Source organism: Clupea harengus, chromosome 18 (assembly GCF_900700415.2).
Source record: "Clupea harengus chromosome 18, Ch_v2.0.2, whole genome shotgun sequence".
NCBI lineage: Eukaryota > Metazoa > Chordata > Actinopteri > Clupeiformes > Clupeidae > Clupea > Clupea harengus.
The window spans coordinates 21,178,856-21,201,979 of NC_045169.1; the positions used below are offsets into that span (position 1 = coordinate 21,178,856).

Consider the following 23,124-nt stretch of genomic DNA (forward strand, 5'->3'; position numbering starts at 1 on the left):
CTCTCTCTCACTCTCTCTCACTCTCTCTCTCTTTCTCTCCCTCTCTCTCTCTCACTCTCTCTCTCTCTCTCTCTCTCTCTCTCTCTCTCTCACGCCGTTGGTTTTTGAGCATCACATGCCAGCACCTCCAGGCCTCTATTGTCCAGGCCTACAAAACCGTTGAGGTTTAATTAGACCTGACTCAATTAACGCACAATCAGCTCAGCCAAACCCTGCACTCAGCAGGCCAAGTCAAATGAGAGCCCCTGGCCTTTTGTTGGAGAACAAAAAAAAAACAAAAAAAGGAGAATGAAAGAAGACGAACCGAGCAGGAAAGGCAGGCGAGCCATGTTCATTAACCTCCTGAGCTGGAGAATTTTTTCTTGCCATTCATTTCACACACACCCACACACACACACGCATGCACGCACACACACGCACACACACGCACGCACATTCCCCTCCCCTCATACCAAGTCCACTTCATGTCATGCTTTCAATCATGGCTTCGTTTCCAATTGGCGTACATCATCCGATGTCCTTACTCACACACACAGACACACACACATACATTTTTGGGCCATTCCAACAGATTTCTGCCAAGATCGAGTGCTCGTCCAAGCGTCTCTGACTTGATGAAAAAGCCAGCGATGGCGATCCGGAACACTCGTCGGGAGAATGTGGTGGTCCGCGGGCCCTTTGTGCTGCCTGAAGGAGAGAAAAGAAGGACAAAAACAGCTGATCTGAGAGGGACACAAAACCGCCTTGCGAAATCCTTCAGTTTGGCACTGCACACAAAAGGACTAAAGAAAGCAGAAAATGCCGGAAGATGGATGGGTGTCATACTTGACTCACCCCAACGCACCCCCCCCTCTCCACACACACACACACACACACACACACCCATATCCCTCACAAACTCCCTGATGATCCCTCCATCCTAGTAATCCGCCTCTTTTTCCGTTTTCTTTTTTTTTTTTTTTTTTCTTTTGGCGAGAAGGTATTCCCGGACAACAATGCGCCTCAACACGCTCCTGTTTTGCCGCGCTGCCACGGCAACTGACCTGTGACAGCTCCTCTAAGGAGATTGTATCCGCTCAAAGCGTCCAACAAATATATCTTATTAAGGCCTGCGGGGGATTTTCCCCCGAAGACTAACCTCGGCACAGCGCTCGGGTGAAAAGTCCAGCTCTGGCTAGCAGGAGAGAAAGTCAAATAAAATGGCCCGAGCGCTGTGTTCAGTCCCCCGTGTCTCTCCGCTAGAACTGAAATGACGGTGGGAGAGTGTATGTGTTTATGGATTCATTTGATGAATCTGCACCACAGGGGGAAAGGGCTGTTATGTTTTTTCTTTTTCGTTTTTTTTTTTTTCACTCAGCTCAAAATCTACCCTTTGGTTATTTTAGTTTGATGTTATCCAAATGTATTACGATTCCAACCTAGAATGACAGGGAGCTTTGATGAGATTTCCTAAAAAGTCTCCCACGTTCAGCCATGCCAGTGCATGGCAGAATATAAATTATTGCTTGAAAATGCGTAAGAGAGGCTGGAATTAAAATCACTCTTGCCCATAGCAGTTTTCCCCCCTCTCTCCCTCTCTCTCCCTCTCGCTCTCTTGCTCTCTCTCTCCCCTAAATCTTCCCAAATCAATTAATCAATTCTAATCCTTTGAGTTGAAACAGATTTAAGTCACACCGCGTGTAATTCATCGATGTGAAACAAATGTCAAGTGGAGGAGGGATATCCACTCGTTCCTGTGGCTGAGGCTCCGTACTGCACTAATGAAATGGCCCCCATAGAGATAACGGAATTAGCTCCGTTTTCCATCTTGGCCCCTTGCGGTCTCGCACTAAAACAAACCCCGCTAAGTTGGCTGGGTAAACAGTAACTAATCACGTCGGCGTGTTAGCCTAGTCCGTTGAGAGTCAATTAGCTTTATTTAATTAGGAGTGTCCTCCCAAGGAGGCTATTACCTCTGTTTGTCAGCAGTAATTAAAATACGCACGCAAGAGGGCCACGGGTCGCCATGACTTCACATTAGACTTTTGGGTTACCCTTTCAGGAATCTAGAATTATATTTTCCTTTCTTGCATTCCGTTCCTTTCCAGGAAATATCTAAACTTCTATGTCCATGCTGGTCTTTAAGTACAGACTAGAAAGGAGGGGGTGAGGTGGGGCTTGCAACTATGGCACAGGCCAGTGACCTGTTGCACACTTCTCTGTCTTGTCTGTCGGTCTGTTTTATCATGAGCATATGGATATAATATTATCAAGCTCTTTTTCCCCCCTGGATCTATCAAACAAGCACACTAGAATTAAACAGGACAGTCTATCCAACTCCAACACAGACGAGAGGTCTTGTAAAGGAACACCAGCACATGCTGTTACACTGCTGTGGTAAATAGGAAGGGGAAACAGGAAGGCCAAAGCAGATCTTTCTGGAAAATGACCTGAGGCTCAGACTGGTAAACGACCTCCTCTCCCTGCGAGGGAAGCGATATGGTCCGTTTGCGGTGATGTCTCTCCCTCCGCCCGGCACTTGGCAGCACATCCGTTTGATGGCTGATGGCCTGAGCGTGGATAATGTCTCTAAATTGTCATTGGGGACACTTTTATGCCCACCCGTAACACTTATCCCTTTTTTCTTCTTAAACAGTGACGGCATCATTAAGGGGTAGATGATCGAGGTGAACGGCATATATACAGTGCTGTAGAGTTTCTTTAAGTTCAGGTACCTGTTCTGCATCACTTTTGCCCTTGAAAATGGCAGTGTTGCCAGCCTGCAGTTCTGCTCTCTCTGTCCTCAGACCCCAGGACTGTACGCTGTGTCACGGCCATCTTGTTTCCCTGTTTCTTTTTGCGCTCCCTTGATATTTTCTCTATGGCTTTGCCTGTAGGAATTGAGTCTGTGTGAATGTGTCACCTTTTATACTTTATTTTTATTCCACATTACAAGTGAAGTATGATCAGGAGCCAAACTGATTTTTAGCAGTTTAACATGTCATTTTGGGTCTTCAAGGGTAGAGAAAGCAATGTTGTTTCCAGATATTCACACACACACAGACACACACGCTCCTCGGATAGCAGTTGTTTCTAAACCAAATGGTCAGGTCTTTATCCATCCCAGATAAGGGCTGTGTCTGCTCCAGACTCAGATGCCCTCTGGTCTTCACTAATGTCATTACAGAGAACAGTTAGCTGTTCTCAGACCAGCAATACATTTGATTTGCTGGTAATCTATTCAACCACTGACGTGTAAACATACCACGTCATATAACTGCAAGCTATTGATGCACCGATGCTTTGTTTGATAAGCATTAAGAAGGATGCACAACTTCAATCCGAAAAAAAGATGATGACACAGACACACTAAGTTGCGTTTGAGTCGGGACAAAAGATGTTACGCTTTATTTGCTTTTCATGTTCAACAGCTGCTGTGATTTCATCCTATGCTAAGAGGCAGGAAATAACTACTTTTAATTGCCCTCCGGCAAGCTTCATTAGTCTGCAGGTGTGTTTTATTTAGCCCTCGCTGAGCACAGAACACGGGGAACTACTTGTCAGCACACCTCGTCCAACAAACAAAAGCCAGAAAGACCATTAGGCTGATTAATTAGCGATTGCCGCGGCAACTTGCAAGTTCTTGGCATCCGTCAATACCTTCTTGACAGAGAGGGCGGTAGGGGGCTGTTGGCGAGGTGACTGACTTGATGCACTGGCTTGATGCACTGGCTTGACTTTGTGGTGGAGCTGTCTCTGATGCCAATCTACTGTTCAGCCTTTCTTGTGCTGTTGAAGGTAATGGTGTACCAAGATGCTAATAATAGTCATTTCCAATGACTTGTAGTTATCACTGTTGGGGCCCATTTAAGGAACTCAACTCCACTCAGGTCAACACTTTCCTCATTCTGAATTGCGGGCAAGGAAACACAACCTATATCAAGCAGTGATACCATTCCTACCATTATAGGGTATTTGGCCTTTCATTCCTGAAACCAAAAAAAAAACATGAAATGACCGGAAGCTCTTGAGTGGTAGAACCTGCCACTCAAAATTGATTGGCACCTTGAACAGCTGGAGGTTCAGATTCACATCTAATTAATTGCACCTATAGAGTCCTACCCTTGAACTAAAGAACCAAGTCCCCCGTTGATATCTACGGCTTCCAAAATGGCCCCCTCTACTCCAAGCGTAGCATAACAGCAAAGAGAGAGCGTGTAGCTGGTTAATCCGCCGCACTCAACCCTGCATTTTTGTCTCTACAAAATCTTAATCAAAATAAAGAAAAGCCAATCAGCTCAATCTGCAAAAGCCTAATGCTAATGCTTTTGTAGTCCTTGCTAATTAGCATAATTAGCAGAGTCGCATTTATTTTCAATGGGCTGCAATAGAGGGTTTTTTTTTTTGTCTTTCTTTCTTACATTTTTTGTTCTTCTTGGAACTGTACAAGGGTTTAATCAGGGGCCAGCCAGGGATTTGGGTTTAACAGGAGCAAACTTCTATCACTGAATCAAGGTGAAAGCAGCCACAATAAGCACCCGATTCAGGTTCTATTATGTATTCTCTCTGACCCTTTTGTGGTAGTCTCTGCTGTCTGAAAAGAAGTCTGCTAATGATTGTGTTATTCGGCGGTTTGGCTGTTTTAGCCGACCCTTAAGGGATTCTTCAGCTCAGTCTTTTATTCCATATCAGACAGAATCTCTCTTTATCCCCTTGTTTGACCTTGAGATACAAAATAAAAAATAGTAATCTGCCTCTAAAGTGATAAAAGTTAGAATTACCCCCTTGATTCTGAGAGACATCATCTCCAATAGCGATTGAGTGAGTTAAGATACATTACTGCTCAACAAGGCACACATTGTCTGTGTTATTAACACCGGTGACGTTACTCCCGAGATAAAACACGGTTGATTCAATTATTTAAGTCGTCAGAGGCCTTTTTAACATTTGTCTGTTTGATGGTAATAGTCTGTCACTGGGAACAAAGTTTCCTCAGTGGCAACACTTATTTTCAGACCTGAAGGTAGGGGACGTGTCATTTATTTATATTCTTCTTTTTCTTGTTGGCGGGGGGGGTCAAATCTGGTGGTTCAGTATTTGATTACGTCTTTACGAGAATATGACATTAACATCATCCCCCAGCCAGCCTCCCCTGAAACCACTTACTGCACGGCTGCCTGTTTTTTGGCAGAGCTGCTTGCCTTAGGCAAGGCACACAATAGAATCTCAAACAGACACACACACACACACACACACACACCCTCTCTCTCTCCCCTCACAACTCTGTTTGCTTTCTTCTCCTCTGTCTGTAGCGTAGGCCTCCGTCCCGAGTAAGACACCTTGTTGGAGGGAATGGAAGTGTTGTGTTACATACCACATATTGGGCCCCCAGCTACAGCCCCCTCCCCCCCACCTCAGCATCCTTCTGCAGCACTCTTATCGGTTACACGCCTCCACTTATGGGCAGCGTGATTGATTGGAATCCAAGATGTTAATAGAGTGCAGCCCACGCATACACACACATACACCTACCACCATACCTGGTTGTTGGTTTTTGAGGATCATTTACTGCCCTGACCCCCCTCCCCAGAAAATAAAGAATTGCTAGAACTGGACCCGGCTGAATTTCTCACACCACACACACACACACACACACACACACACACACACACACACACACACACACACACACACACAAACTCACACACACACGCTTCCATACCTGAAACTGACAGAGAGGTTTTGTGTTTTGGTACTGACATGACTCCAGGACAAAGGGACTTGTGTGGTACCACTGCAGGACAGAGGGTGTGTGTGTGTGTGTGTGTGTGTGTGTGTGTACACCCTTTGTGTAATATCATATCCATCTGTTGTCCCTCCATCAAGTGATGCTGTGACTCACTCCGCTCATGTCAAACAAGGATAAAATGAGGCGACTGACTAAACAAAGGAGAGCTTAGACAATACTGAAGGATTTGTAGGACATTATGTCTCTTTCTTGCCTCTCTTTTCTTTATCTAAACAAGATATCCACCACAAATCCTCATGACTCCGAATGGTGCCACAATGACATCTGAGACAGCAGGCTGTGCTCTAAGTTACTTATTGTGGCTGTTTTCTTTTGTTTTCCACAAAGCCACAATTACAATATTGGCTCTTCCCTAAACCACTACAAAGAGAATCTCCCGCTCTCTCTGGCGTCCTAATGAACATCATGAGGTGAAGACAGGAAGAGGTTTCTGGCTTAGACAGAGTCCTCATCCAAAGACCATTCAGGACCCAGAACACACATACACACATATACACACACATTAATTTGCCTCAGCCTAGCATTAGCCTCAGCTAGCCTAGCGTTAGTCTTATCTAGGGTTAGTCAAAATGTGAAATAATGCTTAGGTAGCACCTCATAGCATAGCGCCCTTGTTACAATGCAAGTGTAACATTACACTGTAACAGTGTAACAACAAGATATCAGTTTGTAGGAGCACATACACACACACACACACAAATCTTACACCCTTGCCCTACACCCAGCTTTTATGTAAACACCATTTATCCGTGTGTTATCGCACTGCACTGAAATCTGCAAAATAGTTGAGTTTCTCTGAAAAAATTATAAAGTTGCTCACCGTTTGAGTGTTTTAAAGCAGAACAACAGAAAACGTATTAATTTTTCAATTAATTTGTAAGTCATGGGAGACATTTATTTGTTTACTGCAGCAAGATACCCTGAGTTCTCCAGACACCTATAGGCACTGCTGGAAGCCGGCCGCGGATGTTGTCGCTTGGCGACCACGGCTGTCGCGGCAACCGCGGCTGCCATGACTGCGGCAAAGCTGTTCCGGACTGATGTGCCTCATGAAAGTTTAATGGCAGGAATAACTCTGAATGGTGCCGTGTGCCGCAGAGGTGGAAAGGTGTTTAATTAGCCATATCAAAACTGCAAGGTGGGGTTGGTGTGTGTGTGTGTGTTTGTGTGTGCGCACTTATAAGTGGCTCTGTGTGTGTGCACTTATAAGTGGCTCTGTGTGTGTGTGTGTGCGTGTGCGTGTGTGTGTGCAAGTGTGTGTTTGTGTGTGTGTCTGTGTGTGTGTGTGTGGATCACATTAGTATGGTAATACTGTTGGTTATGTTCATTTTGGCGCACCTCCTGGCATTGAGCTGGTTTGGGACCGTGCTGACCAGAAACGTGGATGCCTTTAGGGCCGGGGGGGGGGGGGGGGGGGGGGGGGGGGGGGGGGGGGGGTTAGCGTAATTTGTTTTGTTCGGTTCTGTTGTGTGTTTTCTGGGGAAGAACCTTGTGCCTTGGCAGACATCACGTCTAGACACATCTTCAGAAACTAACCAGATATCAGTCCCACTAAGTACACTTTGCCAGGGGCACATACACGGACACACAGTCTTACACAGTCCCACACAAACACAAAGAAAAACATAGAATATAAAGATATAATGCCAATAGATCCTCTCTTACCCAGACCATTGAGTGTGTGAGTACAACTGATTGACACTGTGTAATTTCTGATTACTGATGAAACTGGTTCAGTGTGTGTGTGTGTGAGTGTGTGAGTGTGTTTATCCTCATCAGTGGACAGTAAGGGATGTTACAAGCCAGGAGAGTTTGGGTGTGTGTGTGTGTGTGTGTGTGTGTCTCTCACCTGTGTGAGAATGATAACCAGTGATGTATTTGCATGAGAGACTTGTGGGGAAACAACTGCTGTGAGATAGTGATTCTCTGTATTTATCTCAGCATGACTTTTTCCATCCTCTCTCTCTCTTTCCCTCTATCTCTCCCTCTCTCTCTTTCCCTCTCTTTCTCTCTCTCTCTTTCATTTTCTCCCATCCTTGCTCTCTCTTCCTCGATCTCTCTGGATTTTGCACCTGTTAGCTGAGGAATCTCTGTTGATTCTACTGGAACTATCCCCTGCTGTGTGTGTGTGTGTGTGTGTGTGTGTGTGTGTGTTTGAGAGAAATTGAGAGCCTGAGCAAGAGAGAGAGAGAGAGAGAGAATGTGAATGAGAGAGAAGTGTGTAGCCAACTAAGAGCGTGTGCATGTGTGTTTGGGTGTAAAATAAGTAGTGCACGAATCGGAGAGAAAAAATGTGTGTATTCAAAGATTATGTGTGAGCACCATAATGTGTCTGCACCTGCATGATAGCCGTGTTTGCTGATGAAGCGTCGGTCGAGTAACACCCCTGTGATGTCATTTCCTCCTTCTTCTTTCAGAGGACCAGCTGCCCTCCGGCTTCCCCACCATAGACATGGGCCCTCAGCTCAAGGTGGTGGAGCGGACGCGCACGGCCACCATGCTCTGCGCCGCCAGCGGCAACCCCGACCCAGACATCACCTGGTTCAAGGACTTCCTGCCCGTCAACACGTCCAGCAACAACGGACGCATCAAACAGCTCAGATCAGGTAGGGGCTCGACAACCGCCTTCTCTTCGCCGCAGCAGAAGGAGAAACAAAAATAATAATAATTAATAATACATTGGGAGCTTTTTCTTTACGTGTTCTTCCTCCAAATCTCGTTTTCTTCCTCTTCTCCCTCGAGTTTGTGTTGGTTGTGTTTCGTTCCCTTGTATGTCCTTTCTCTGTCACGTGGCTTTTTGGGTTATGTGTTTTTATTTGTGGGTTTGTGCCTTTGTTTCGGCTTCTCTCTTCTTCCTGTTTTACCTGTGTGTATGGCCCCTGCCCCTACAGTGTGTTGCTGTGTGTGTGTGTGTGTGTGTGTGGGTGTGAGATGCTAGTCTCAGTGTTCTCCAGCTGTCCTCGTGGCCGTGTCCAGTACTTTCTTTGTGTGTGTGTGGGGGTGTGTGTGAGTGTGTGTTTGTGTGTGTGTGTGTGTGTGTGTGTGTGTGTGTGTGTGTGTGTGTGTGTGTGTGTGTGTGTGTGTGTGTGTGTGTGCGTGCGTGCGTGCGTGTCAGCTGCTTCTGCTGTCCTTCCCACACGGCTCACTGCTGTGATTCTACTTTTTTGGCCATTCTTTCGGATTTGTTTTCCTCTTGATCGAGTCTCTTCCGCTGCCTCCTTGCAGTGTTTGAATAGAACCATCACCCCTCTCTCTTTTTTGACATCTTTGATCGTCTCCTTTGCTTAAAAAAAACGATTCATTTTCAACATTGGACAACATCCCACACGCAGAGCCGCCGAAGGAGTGCAAGCACCGTTCTGAATCGTTCTAGAGGGAAAAGAAGTAAAGCCTTCCCAAAGGAAATAAAGCCGACAGATCAGAGAGGCTGCCTTTTTAAGTCACCTTACCACACCATTGGCTAAAGCACACAGTGTCATTGTTTTTCAGCAGTTCAGTCTTGAAAACAACCTTTAGACTAGATTCACTAGATTAAGTCGGCGCTTAACCGATTTATTAGTTTAATAACTAACAGAAACCTAAACTGTAGCATTTAGTAGTTTTTTTGAGTAGGCCATTTTGGTGTTAGCTGTCGTTAGATTAAGTAGCCACAGTAGAGACCATCAGATGCCTCTGAAGCAATCCCGGTTCCCCCTTTCCAGTTCTTTCTGGACGTTCTTGGCATTTCCTGCTTTCCGTGTTCTACCCAGCCGCTGCTTTTCTATACCTGTTCTGCAACCCCTTTAGAACTCCCTACACCTCTCCTGACCACGCACCCCAGAAATTCTTTCATTTTATTACAATTCTCTGAGATACTTATGTAGACTTATACATGCAAATTGACTTATTGTAGTGCACTAGTTTGGCTCACGTGTTTAAATTTGCTTTTTTGTAAAAAGATGCTTGATGACTGTTATTTACTCTTCAATTTCATTTGATTGCTGTCACGACAACGCAGATAAACTTTGCAAATGTTTTGACCACCTGTCCTGCCCACGCCTCTGAACTTGTTTGACATGTCCTGTGTTTCAAACGTCTTGTTAACCTGCCTCTTCCTTGTGTGATATTAACCCTTTTAATCTTTTTAATGTCCGAGTGTGATTCTGTGCAGTAGACTCTATTAATCTTTAACCATGACAAAAAAAAGCTAAAGCTCTGTACTAAGTCTAAGGAATATACTCATATTTTCTATGCTGTCTTTCTTCTCTCTGTATTTTTAAATCTACAGAATCCTTTGGTAAGTGCTTAGTTCTGAAGCACACCTCACTCCCCCACTAATTTCTCATGTCTCAAACTACTCTGATTAAAATGCATGGCATGCATTTTACTAACTGTTAGCGTAGCTGTTAGTGTAGCTAACTTTAGTTATAAGAAATAGAGTCTCACTTTTAAACACACACACACACACACAAACACACACACACACTCTTACATATAAACACACACACACAAATGAACCCACGTTAATCATACAAAGCACACAGACACACACATCTAAACACTGATGATGTTTTAGTCGAAGTCACTGGAGCACATTACTGAGGTTTAGCTTAGCAAAACTAGCTTAGCAGAAAACACTACCTGTACCTGCCCCCTCCTTGTACACAAAGGCTCACTCAACCACCTGCTCACCAACCTACCCACTTACTCTCTCTCTCACTCACTCACTGACACTCTCTCTCTCTCTCACTCCCTCAAGTACTCACTTTGTCACTTGCTCAGTGTATTGATGTGATCGTGCTAAACTGGTCATCCACTGGGTCGCCCCGCTCTCACAAAATAAATATTAAAAATAAAAATAAATTAAGAAAAAATCCCCTGGGGCGAAATCAGTTTTCCTGCTTTTCCTGGGTTGGGCCGAAGGGTCAAAAACCTCCCCACCCCCACCCCCCCACCCCCTTCCTCATAACCAACCACTTCTGCCCTTCCCCAGAAGCAGCTGGTTTCCTCAGTCATGCCAATTCTACAACATCTACAAAAAAAAGAGAAACATCTGAACAAAAATTGTGAAAACAACATGGCACTTCCCCCCTCCCCTGTGTTAAACCATTGTACAAGTTACTCTTTGACCTGCCAATCTGCTTCCTCTGCTACGTACCTTTGATTACACCTGTTCTTTGCCAGTAGAGTCAATCAATCTCTACTTCTCCTTCTTTCTCTCTCTCTCTCTCTCTCTCTCTCTCTATCTCTCTCTCTCTCTTTCTCTCTCTCTCTCTCTCTCTTCCCTGTAGAACCTTCATTTACGTACTCTGTTAAATCTAATTTAATTCTTCTTCCAAAGCCCCCAGCCTCTTTCTTCTCGTACTAATGCTTCTTCTTTCTAATCTTATTTGCATTCATATTATCCACCCAGGTGGTACACCAATAAGAGGTAAGAGTGCTGAACTGACGTTCACAGAATGAAAAAAAAAAATTCATTCTTGCTGTCTACCCATCCCATCCATCCCGTTCGTCTTCATCTCTCCGTCCCCCCCCCCCCTCCCCCCAAATCTCATTACTTTTCCCATCACCCCGTTCTCTTTTTTTTTCTCTTCTCTTTTTTTCTCTTTCTGGTTTATGTTCTATCTATTCGTTCCGTTTTGGTCTTTCCATCAAAAGTCCCGATGCTTTCTTTTTTTCCTTCAAAGTAGCTTTTTTTCTCTGTTCGTTTTGGTTTGGTTTGTTGTCTTTCATTTTAAGTACCGCTTACTTGCGATATGCTCACTGCTACACAATGAAGCATATCCAATGACGTATTTTTTTTTTCCCTTTTTTCTCCCCTACCTCTATTTTTCCCCCACTTTTCATTTTTTTGTTTTCTTTTTGGCCATAGCGACTACTCATGTGTCCCTCTTTTTGTCCGACTAAAACAACCAAACATTTTTTCCCTTAGCTGTTCTTGTGCAGCACTAGCATAAGCGCAGATGCCCAGGAGGTGTTCAGGGAGTCAGAAGACACCATGGCCCTCTCCTCTGCCACTATTTTTTAATTATTTTTCATTTTTATTTTTAATACTTCCAAAGAACTTCTTTCTGTCTTTGCCAACTTTTTTTTTACTCCTCTACTCTATACGCTTTCCTCTACCTGTAACCTTCTAAAAAAAAAAAAAAAGCCCAAACAACTACTTTTTTGATAAAGTTCGCTCCGGTGCTTTTTTCCTCTTTCACACCTGTATTTTTCTTCTTCTTGATTTTGTTGGGTTGAAATGGCTACATTTGCTTTTTTGACATTTTTTTGTTATTTTTATTCTTCAGGGTTTGGGGGAAAGCTAAAGGATGATCCTGGCAGAGTGTGCGAAGGGTCCGTTTTGTCATTTTTGATGAGTGACAAGGAGTTGGAGCTGGGTTTATGATTAAGTGATTTTTTTCCCCCCTTCTCGAGTCATGTGACACCCCACTGCTGATCCCATTGGTGGATTTTTCTGGGTGTCCCTTCTAGCTAACGGAACCTATGGCAGTGATTGGGTGAACTTCTTGTTGGCTCAGGCCATTTTGAATTTTGACCTCTAATACAATTGCATTTTATTTTTCAGCTAAGGGTTGTCAAAAGGTTGTAAGTTGTGCTGACAAACGTTTCTTGTTCTTTCGAAAGATTTGCATGTCAAAGATTTTGTACCAGAGGGTAATACATTGGTCTCAATAATCACCATGCCTCTCAGATTGACATTTTTACCACATCCAAGCAGCAGATTTTTAACGTACATTTTTTGTAAGCGCTGCATTTTTTAACCCTCTTTTATTATAGTTGATTTTAGTGATTGAATATGCTAAATTTCATAACCCGAAATTTATTTACTTTTAATTGTCCCCTTCTTCTTATGCTGCTTTTGTATATTGTAAACCTCTTTTTGTTTAATCCATGCTTCCCCGAAGCAGTTTCACTCATTTCCATGTTAACAAGTCCAGTGAAATGTTGTATATTGCAGGGCTAGCCCCATCCTTAAAACTGTAAAACATCTCTAAATAGAGACAAGACAAATACGACCGTCTTAATCTTCAAGCATTAGATATAAATATTAAAAAAATCCTAAAATTACATCATGTAGTCTCGATGTGATGTAATGCAGGCCTTATACATTAAGGCCTTAAAGAAACCCTGCAACATGTATTCGTCCCTTTCTCCATCATTGTGATGTGTAATATGTAATTTGGTGAAGCGATGAATGGTTTTCCTGACGACGTACGGATATCTATTGCAGTGCTGTCCCAAACCTATCTACAGGCCTGGTGGTGGCTATTGTGTATGTGTCTTGTATGACGCAACATGTGTGGACCACTAGAAATTATAAAGGGGAGTGGGGACACTAACCTTGGATATTTAGGGACGTATACACTGACACATTACATTTGCACATTGGCACAAACTTATTCCGGGTAAAACTTCAAATGACAAACTTCAAGCACCAGGCCTGGAGAATGCAAAGGATGAAGCGTACTGCAGTAGGGATTTCAAGGCCTAAGCTTTGCTCTGTGGTGGAACCAATGCGGGGCACTCCAGTGACTCAGGGGGCCGGTTTATACACCTTCCCCATCAGATTGTCATCTGGGCCAATTATCTATACGAGCCACACTCACTCCGCCTCTTCGTGTAGGTCAAGGCGTAGACGTAGAAGACTCCGTAGGAGATGTGTTTAATCAGCGGTACATTTAAAAGACTTCAGGCTTTGACTGCCAGTCTTCACCCCACCTTTTCCAGTTAATGAAGTAAAACTCTGGAGGCTTAGAAAGGACAAACCGTGCATACAGTAGAGGCAGAAGCACACCTACTCGTGGCTAGGGGAAAAGGAGCGGAGATGGGGTGGGGGGGGTGGGGTGGGATGAGGAGAAGTTGTTGTCCCTGTTGCCCATGACGATGACTGTTTAACCCCCGGCACTGCCACCATGCCATTCTGTTCCCGCCCAGGAGCCCTCCAGATCGAGCAGAGTGAAGAGGCGGACCAGGGGAAGTATGAATGCGTGGCCACCAACAACGACGGCACCCGCTACTCCGCCCCGGCTAACTTATACGTCAGAGGTAGGACCTGAGAGGTGGCCATCGGCGTCTCCACTGCGGAAACAGGAAAGCTTAGACAAGTCAGGATTGGAGAGAAAAAAAACAAAGATTAAAGCAAAGAGTAATGATCTATACAAAGCTAATTGAATGTTAAGATGACGCAATAACAGATCCGTCTCTGAGTCTTAACTAAATCGGTCCAGAAGGGGCTTAAGTTTGTAAGTATATTGTCTGTTGCATTTTGCACTGTCCTCCTTGCACTGATTTGAACCCTTGTTTGTTGTAACATGTGACAAGCCTGTTCTGTTCTTTGAATCGGTTTTGGTTGTTGTTTCGATTTCCTTTGGGTTTTCCTGACTCTTATGACCCGGTTGCCTGGAGTGTGACTAATGACCTTTAACCCTAACCTTTGACCTTTGACCTGTAACCTTGAGGCCTAGGGTTGAGGGGTGTATTCCCCAAAACTCAATGGCCACTCTCCTGGTCTTTCCCCAACAGCAGTCTTAACTCTTTTGACTCTCTCTCTCTCTCTTTTTTTTTTTTTTTCTCTTCCTGCCTCCAATGGACGGTCCATTTTTTTTTTTTGCCAAAAAGGTTTTAAAAGGAAGTTAATAAGATAGTGTCTGATATAATTGATAAAGCACACTTAAAATTGTAGTATTAAACATAGTAATTATACAATATTGACATAAACAGACATTTTTATGCTTAGGTTAGGTATAGAGCCAGTTTTGACTAGGAAAACATCTTCCACTGAAGTTAATGTGAAATGTTTTATTAGATGAGGAGATACATTGGCCTCCTCAGACATCACTGTCTCTTCATTGTCCCATAAATATTGCCACTTTTAAAAGTATTTCTATAACTTTCTTATGAATTGTTGACTTGTGACAATGTAATGAAATTAGATTATGACATTAATATGATATATGATAATCATGTCATTATATTTAATCATAGTTATTATGAAGGCTATTGCACAAACTCCTCCACCACATATCACATGTGTATTTAATATTTTAACAGTTTAAAGTTAATAAGTTAGCCTAGTAAAGATGTTTCTTTATGTATGCAATTTACTTATATTTCCAATATGATCCTGTCCCAGTTCATTGTTAATTCAGTTAACCTAACAAACAATTCTGGAATCATCACACCTGCTTGTTACCAAGGGGGTTGATATATCATCAAATAAATCTTAATTTCAACACAATGACAAAATTGACCAAGTTGAAGCAAAACAACAGTATCCCTCACAAATTTAATCCACAAACTGGGACAGAATTATAATCTTAGTGTAAATATTCACAGAATTATGAAATGTAAATATATCTGTAAAAAGTTCTATAATAGCCAGATATGACCTCGGGACAGTGTAGGGAGGAACAGCCATCTTTGATCAATATGTCCTTATGGTGAAAAGTGTTTTCTTTCGCCCTCCACTTGAGCAATCAGAGGAAAAGAGATGTTTTTGGTTTTCCTTTACTGCTAAGCGGTGTGACCACCTTGAACATGGCCTTTTTTTACTCTCTCTGTGTTTCCCTTGTTCTTCTCCTCTTTCTCATTGCATTTTGTTCTGCATCAACCCCTCCTACATCCCTCAGAGCTGCGAGAAGGTTGGTGTGTTTTTACTTTCTAACCACCTCACTAAAACAACCACAAAAACAAACAAACGAACAAACAAACAAAGTCAACAAAACTGCCTAGACAGGAACTCATGAGAGCCACACTCAGTCTCTCACAAAAATGAAACGAATGTAGCCACACATATGTATGCTTGTTCAGCTTCACACACATCAGTGTTTTTCTTTCTTGATGTTTTTTGGACGTTTCATTTCGTTTCGTTTTTTTTGCCATGATTTCTCATCATTAGAGATAACCCCTGTATGTTTGTTCCCCCCTATCTGTTGTTGATGCATAGAGAATGCCCTTTTTTCCCTGGTATGTTGTTCTGATGCCTGACTGTCTAAAAAGTGGTGCATGTTATACGAGTGCATTCTGGGAATGTGAGTATCGGTGGGTCGGTGGGTGTTGCATGGTGATCTGTCTATGCTCAGGCTGACAAGCTGCACACTCCCTTTTCTCCCTCTTGAAGAACTACAAAGTTGTCAGTGATCCTGCTTCGTTACTCAGAGAGTCCCCAATAAGACAAGCGTGGTCTTCGGACTTTTTTTGCACCCCACAGATAGTATCCCTCATCTCAAAATGGAAGAAGATAAAGGACAGTGTTTTTGCGTCAGTCGAGATTAGCTCTGACTCCCTCCGGTCTCTTCACACATCTCCCCAGGGAGGCAAATAATTAAAGATCCGTGTCAGAAGTTATGTCTCTCTGACCTGTATCTGATTCCCCAGACATCTGAGACACTGTGCATTCATAACAAATAATTAGGCAATGAGCACTTAGCGATTCTAGACTATACCAAACAAATCAATGTAATCAGATCATATAAAGATACTAAATATGTGATTTATATGGAAAATCATCAGACTGTGCTGACGCTACTGAGATTCGTCCTAGTCATTCGTTTCTGACTGTAAATTACAGGAGTGTTACTCATCCACTGTGATTAAATGCTGACGGATCTACTCACATCCTGATCAGTATGCACTCTGAAAGAGTCTCCCTCTCTCTCTCTCTCTCTCTCTCTCTCTCTCTCTCTCTCGGCTCCTCTCCCAAGTGCTTAATGGGAATCTAATGAAAGAATGATGTATTTCCCGCGTCATCCGGCAGACTTGACAAATGTAATGATATTTAAATGAATAGGGTAACATTATGTCTTTGGGGAATATGATTCAATTGGAAATTAATTAAATATGAGAAGGAAAAAAAATGGGAGAGAAAAGTTGTACTTAATAATGCAGGGAGTTATCTTTTTCTCCCTCTTTCTCTCTCTCTCTTTCTCTCTCTCTCTCTCTCTCTCTCTCTATAAAAGGAACAAAGGAAAGGGAAAAAATGCTATATCATCAACAGTAATTAAAATAAAACTCAGCTTTTCCTGTTTCATCCAAAAGTAAGCATAAGTCTCTCAGTTCACTGAACAATATGGACACATGCTTGTAGAGATGCTAGTGTCCTCTGTGCATCACGTAGACAAACACCGCCTCAGCGAGACAAAAGGAAGGGAAAGAGGAGGATAAGCCTGTCGACATGAAATTAGTCAAAGCTCATCGGGGTGAGAGGCGCGAGCACGCAGAGGCCGTGTCATTTTAATTAAAAGCGATCCCGCTCGGAAAGAGCCTCTCTCTTCGCGAACAGCGCCAGAGGTTAACCCACCAAGCGTTAGGGTGATTAATCTCACCGTGGTTCAGGCAAGGGCAAAACGTAAAATAAATGAGAGAGTAACCCAAAAAAAGACCTGGGTTCTGACCCAGAACCCAAAGCTCCCAGAACCCCCATGCTGAGTACCAAAAGCAGGACCGCTGGCAGCCATTTCTCCCAGTGTTTTTTGTTGTTGTTGTTGTTGTTGTTGTTTGAATTTCCTATGCCTTTTCCCCTCAGCGAAGTTCCACTTTCAGGCTGATTAAATGCCTCTCTCTCTCTCTCTCTCTCTCTCTCTCTTTTCCACTTTTCCTATTCAACTCTCTCCTTTCCAACAGTCTGGTTGTTCTCTAGCCTTTTATTCCCCCTTTTTTGTTGTTGCTAAGGCAACCGCCTCTCCTCTAGCTAATACTAATAAACAAAGCTGCCCCCATCAGGTTATCCTCTATGGTTTGTTTACCCATTGCCTTATTTTGACTTCCTCTCCGCCTTGGCTCCTTCTGTGTCGTCGCCCTGCAGTCCATATCCCCCGTAGTGATGTCACTCTCTGGCCCTGGCCTGGCAACCCTGGCTTTTAATAGACAGGCCCTATTCGTTTCCTGTAACCCAACCCTGCCAATCTAACCCGGGTGACTGCGGCCTGCTTCCTGCTCTCTCTCTCTCTCTCTCTCTCTCTCTCTCTCTCTCTTTCTTTCCCCTTCTTCTCCTCGCTCTCTTGCACCTCCCTGTATTCTCCTTTTTAAAATAATCTCTCCTCTGTGTGGTTATTTTCTCCCCTTCAATCTCCCTCCCCATCTTCTCTGGTTCCCCAAATATGTCTGCCTGCCTGCTTGATGTGCATGACAGACATGCCAGTGGCGTGTTCCGGCTGGATCTGATCTTCTCTCTTCTAGTCTACATGTACATTTGATATCATCCGTCATTTGTTATTATTCCGTCTTATTATTTTGTACTATTTATTTCAAATGTGGATTTAATTTATTATATGTCGATTTTCGTTCGTTTTGACATCCGAAAGTTATTCTGCATTTGAGAATATCACCACTTTTTGGATCGAGTCAGAGAAGCGACTTCCACGAGTTGCTTTCTCCCTTAATGTTGCTGTCATGGGTTGTTGCTCCCCCTCCTGTGCTTTGTGATGCTGGGGGGGCTCATTTTTGTTCTCTATGTGTTTGATGTGACGATATGTATATATATATATGAGCGCTATCCTCACATCAACTGGAAGTCAGCAGCAGCAACTGTGACATGCTGTCCAACCTCCAGTGCACAACCTGTTTGTGATTGGTCCTCTAAGCCTGTGTCACTGGCACCCTTGTTTTTTGCATGTAATGGTGTTTGTGTTCTTGTAGCATAGTTACGGTGTGAAAACCTTTCTAGGTATGGACCATCTTGTGAATGTGTGTGTGTGCATGTGTGTGTGTGTGTGTGTGTGTGTGCATCAAGGAAAGATGTTTTTAATCTCCATCAACCAAACCATCATGGCTAAGTATAACTGATTTGATAGTGGAATGCTCCAACAACAACTTGCTAGTAAACATTATTAACGCGGAGCTGTTACGCTATAAACTATTATACATTAAGAGTTTCAAGAGTTACTTTATTCGTTCACAGTTAAAGTATGACTCCATTTTCTTTTTTCCTGACACCCTCATTGCAATGGCGGGTGCTGCCCTCCCCTCCCGGCGTGGTTGTTTCACCGCCGGCTGTGCTTTCTCTCTCGGCAGTGCGTCGGGTCCCACCACGCTTCTCCATCCCTCCGACGGACAGCGAGATCATGCCGGGCGGCAGCGTGAACATCACCTGCGTGGCGGTGGGCTCGCCCATGCCCTACGTCAAGTGGATGCTGGGCTCCGAGGACCTGACTCCGGAGGACGACATGCCCATCGGCCGCAACGTGCTGGAGCTCACCGACGTGGTGCAGTCGGCCAACTACACCTGCGTGGCCATGTCCACCCTGGGTGTTATCGAGGCCATGGCTCAGATCACCGTCAAAGGTGCCCGTGTGAATTCTTCTTCTTGTATCCATCTCGGGTTGGAAGATGAATTGGTCAGATAGCATAGGATCTCCACCATCAGGAGAGAATGTAAAAGCAAAAAGGGATGCTAGTAAGCTAGCCAAATAAAAATACATCATAAAACAAGACTGGGTATGAGAAAATTAATCAGGTTGAGTCAGCTGGAACACTTATCATTTCTCACTTCACTTCCTAGATGTGCAGGTTGTTACATTTTGTGAATACCTGTTATTTCTGTGCTTTAGAAGACTCTAAAATGAACCTGGTCAGTTGATCAATTGGTTCTTGGAACAGCCTTTGACAGGATCCTTAATATACTTTCAATAATTTCCTATAGGGACAATTGATGAACATGTCTAAGAGCGTTAGCGATAGCACGGCTAATCATATCTGGATGGTCTTTGAGTAAATGACTAAGTGAGGTTGTTGCCATCACCAGTGGTATTTACTGATTTACGGGAGGAGCTGATGTTCAGATAGATCTGAGGATTCAACTGATTGTGTCACTCTGGATGTGATTAACATGACTGGATTGTGTCACTCTGGATGTGATTAACATGACTGGATGGCTTTTGCACACCATTAGGTAGCTTGTGAAACATCTCTGTGATTTCTTCGACTAAAAAAATAGTAGCAAAAACCAATGAATTAGATTTTGTTAGTATGAATTAGATTTTTACACGACCAGATTGGCCCCTGTAGGAGAGGCCATTTCCGTCACTTCAATCGTTTCTACACAGATCCCCCATCTGTCTCCTCAATTTGTTATGAGGTTCAGCTTGGCACGCATGAAAAAAGGCTTTTCCCACTCAGGAAGAGCGGCCTCTGCCAAGTGCGTAGGGCCCGTGTGTGTGAAGCAGCTACTGCAGAGGCAGCAGATATTAGAACTGAAGCACTTACCTTTCAACACACATGCGGTCTGATCTAAGCACACCAAAAAGGAGAGATGTTTAGTCTGTGATTCATGTCTGGCTTTTTTTTTGTGTTCGTTTGATATCACTTTCATAGTTTACAATGACATCAACATGTTTCGGATGAAAGGTTAATGTCTCTGCGCTCTCCTTCGCGGTTGACAAACCCCGGAACATTCTGCCTTTCCCATTCCCACGCGCCATCTTGTGTTTCTGTCTGTTTGAGACCAAACAGGAGGGGGACACCCGTCGAAATACACCCAAAGCTCCCACAACCAGCCACGGCGAGATGACCTTCTGAGGCACACACACAGCCCCGCTATCTCTCACTGCCCATTATGCTGTTTGTGGAAATTAAAGCAGTAAATTGAAGGCTGTGAATAATTGAAAAGAGGTGCTAAAACAAGAGAGATGCCGTGACTATCCTGTCTGTGGCGGTCGTTAGGGAAATGGCGCGGGCAGTTAGCACACGCCGCCCGCTTCTCCTCTCTCTGTTTTTCCATTTCCATTGCAAGCACATGAATGGTGGGCCTGTAGCTCTGTGTATGTCTCGCTCGGGCTCTGGCTCTGTTGAGAAGTAGAGCGCTCCACGCTACGACCTTCGACGAAAATATCTCCCGGGAATGAACAGACAGTACATGATGTAGGAATGCTAATTTAGCTGTCACTGTGCAAGCCCCGCCATGTTATTCCCGCATGTGCAGTTTTGTGTTTCCTTGAAGGGGAAAGCTGCGATGCTCGGCTTATCAGGCAGTGTTGTTTTATGGACACCCAGGCAGCAGAGGTTTATAAATGATTAAATAAAGTGTGTTTTTGGTAGAGGCAGGGTTTGTTCTGTTTAGTTTCACATCGCTTCACTTTAGCCTATATAATGTGATTGCATTTTTTGTTGAGTGACAGAAAGTGGGTATGTTTTGGAGGAGTTCATATGGTATTTATGGAGTTTATATGGTATATATAGAGTTTCTATGGTATATGGAGTTTGTATGGAGTTCATATGGTATATATGGAGTTTATATGGAGTTCATATGGTACAGTAGCATATCACACAGTCAGAAATGTCACTGGGACTGCTGTTTGAGCCCTTGATGTTGGTGTTTCCTCTCAGCAGTTTAGCTACTGCAGGTTTTCTAAATTCTACCTCTTAGTGTGGAAAACGTAGCCAATTATCTATATCCCTAAGTGTGAGGGAAATGTTTGTTCACCTACACACCATATGTTGGTGTGAAAATAATCCCCCCCAAATTGTTTTAATTTGTGACAACCATCCCTGATTCTGACTAAGTCTTGTTTGGTTTGTTTTTCTTTGCTCCTTCAGCTCTGCCCAAGCCCCCAGGCGTCCCCGTGGTAACGGAGCGCACTGCGACAAGCATCACCCTCACGTGGGACTCTGGCAACCCGGAGCCCGTGTCCTACTACATCATCCAGCACAAGTCCAAGAACTCCGAAGACCCGTACAAGGAGATCGACGGCGTGGCCACGACCCGCTACAGCGTGGGCGGCCTCAGCCCATACTCCGACTACGAGTTCCGCGTGGTGGCGGTCAACAACATCGGCCGCGGGCCGTCCAGCGACGCCATCGAGGCCAAGACGGCCGAGCAGGCGCCCAGCACCGCCCCCCGACAGGTCAGAGGTCGTATGCTGAGCGGCACCACTGCCATCATCCACTGGGACGAGCCTGAGGAGGCCAATGGGCAAATCATGGGCTACCGAGTCTACTATACCAGCGACCCCACGCAGCCCGTCAACCAGTGGGAGAAGCAGATCGTCCGAACCTCCAACTTTCTCACCATCCAGGGCCTGACACCCAATAAGACTTACTACATCAAGGTGCTGGCCTACACGTCCGTGGGCGATGGACCAATGTCTACAGATCTGCAGATCATCACCAAGACTGGAGGTGAGGTCAAAAGCCCCTCTCTCTCGCTCTGTCCCTGTCTCTCTCTCTCTCTCTCTCCATATTTCAAAACTCAAAAGAAAAAGCTTCACTGGCGTGACCATAACGTTGTACAGTGTTGCCAAAGCATTTGGGTTGTGTTTTACACTGTATACACAAACTACATCAGAAGGGAGAAGTAGAAACAATGAAATAATAAAAAAACACATGATGTAAATTATGTCATTCTATTGGCCGTCCCTCCGTTGATGGCAGGGAGACAGCCAATATTTCTCTCTCTTTCTCTCCCCCTCTCTCTCTCTCTGTTTCTCTCTCTCCTTTACTCTCCCTATTTTCTTTCTTTCTTTCTTTTCATTCTTTTTCTTTTCTCACACTATCTTTCTTCTTTTTTTATTTCACACTCTATTTCTCTCCTTCTGTATCACTCTTTTTCTCTCACTCTCATTGAGCTGAGAAAAATAAATGGCTCTTTTCATTTTGACCACAGCCGTAAACAATCGTAATCTCCAAGCACAGCACAGTGCCAAGTTTTTCCCTGCCTGCAGTATCGCCTTTGTGTAATGCCTGATTTGATTCACGAGAAACGACAGAGCATGAATTTCAATTCATAACAAAAAAATATATAAAAATCAGCAGCCATTCGGTTAGCCGTTAAACTGTATATCCTTTCAGCTAACTTCTTTTTTTTTATTTATTTTTTACTTTTTGCTATTCCAGTTCCATCCCAGCCAACGGACTTCAAGGCCGAGGCCAAGTCTGAGACGAGTGCCCTGCTGTCGTGGGTCGCCCCGTCTCAGAGCGGCCAGGACAATCAGATCACAGGATATGAGCTGCTCTACAGGAAGAAGGATGACAAAGAGGAGGCATGTCATTGATTTGCTCTCAGCACCATTACCCAGCCTGTGAACTCAATGAAATAGTCTCTTTAGATGACATTTACCCACCCACCTTTGTCACCTACCATTATTTACCAGCATCTATACTGAATGTAGCCCCGTGGTAAACAAACATACAAACAAAGAATACAAGTATTTTTGACATGTTTTGACCAAATGTACATTTTGGCATATATTATGCATTAACATTGTATCTGATATCTTAAGTGGTAGATACACAATACAAACAAAGCAAAAGTAGTTGTTGTAGTTCTAGTTCAGGTGCTGGTTGTAGTTTTAAATTTAAAATTTAAAGTTTTAATTTATCCTCCTCCCTAGAAGCATTTCTTAACCAGCATCTATACT

The 23,124-nt window shown here is 43.9% G+C and overlaps 1 protein-coding gene across 32 annotated transcripts in view; it reads left to right on the top strand.

Moving 5' to 3' along the window:
- Positions 1-23,124, top strand: part of LOC105903130 (protein tyrosine phosphatase receptor type D) — a 198,734-nt gene that overhangs the window by 109,527 nt on the left and 66,083 nt on the right. For 12 of the 32 annotated variants that reach the window (XM_031585473.2, XM_031585475.2, XM_031585490.2 and 9 more), the window contains exons 5-9: positions 8,206-8,394; positions 13,709-13,819; positions 18,785-19,054; positions 21,305-21,886; positions 22,601-22,746. In XM_031585473.2, the coding sequence (XP_031441333.1) occupies positions 8,206-8,394; positions 13,709-13,819; positions 18,785-19,054; positions 21,305-21,886; positions 22,601-22,746 (1,298 nt within the window). Of the gene's footprint in view, positions 1-8,205; positions 8,395-10,055; positions 10,065-11,180; positions 11,199-13,708; positions 13,820-15,402; positions 15,415-18,784; positions 19,055-21,304; positions 21,887-22,600; positions 22,747-23,124 lie in introns of all 32 variants that reach the window. The other 20 variants (XM_042710462.1, XM_031585471.2, XM_031585477.2 and 17 more) reach the window with 6 other exon arrangements.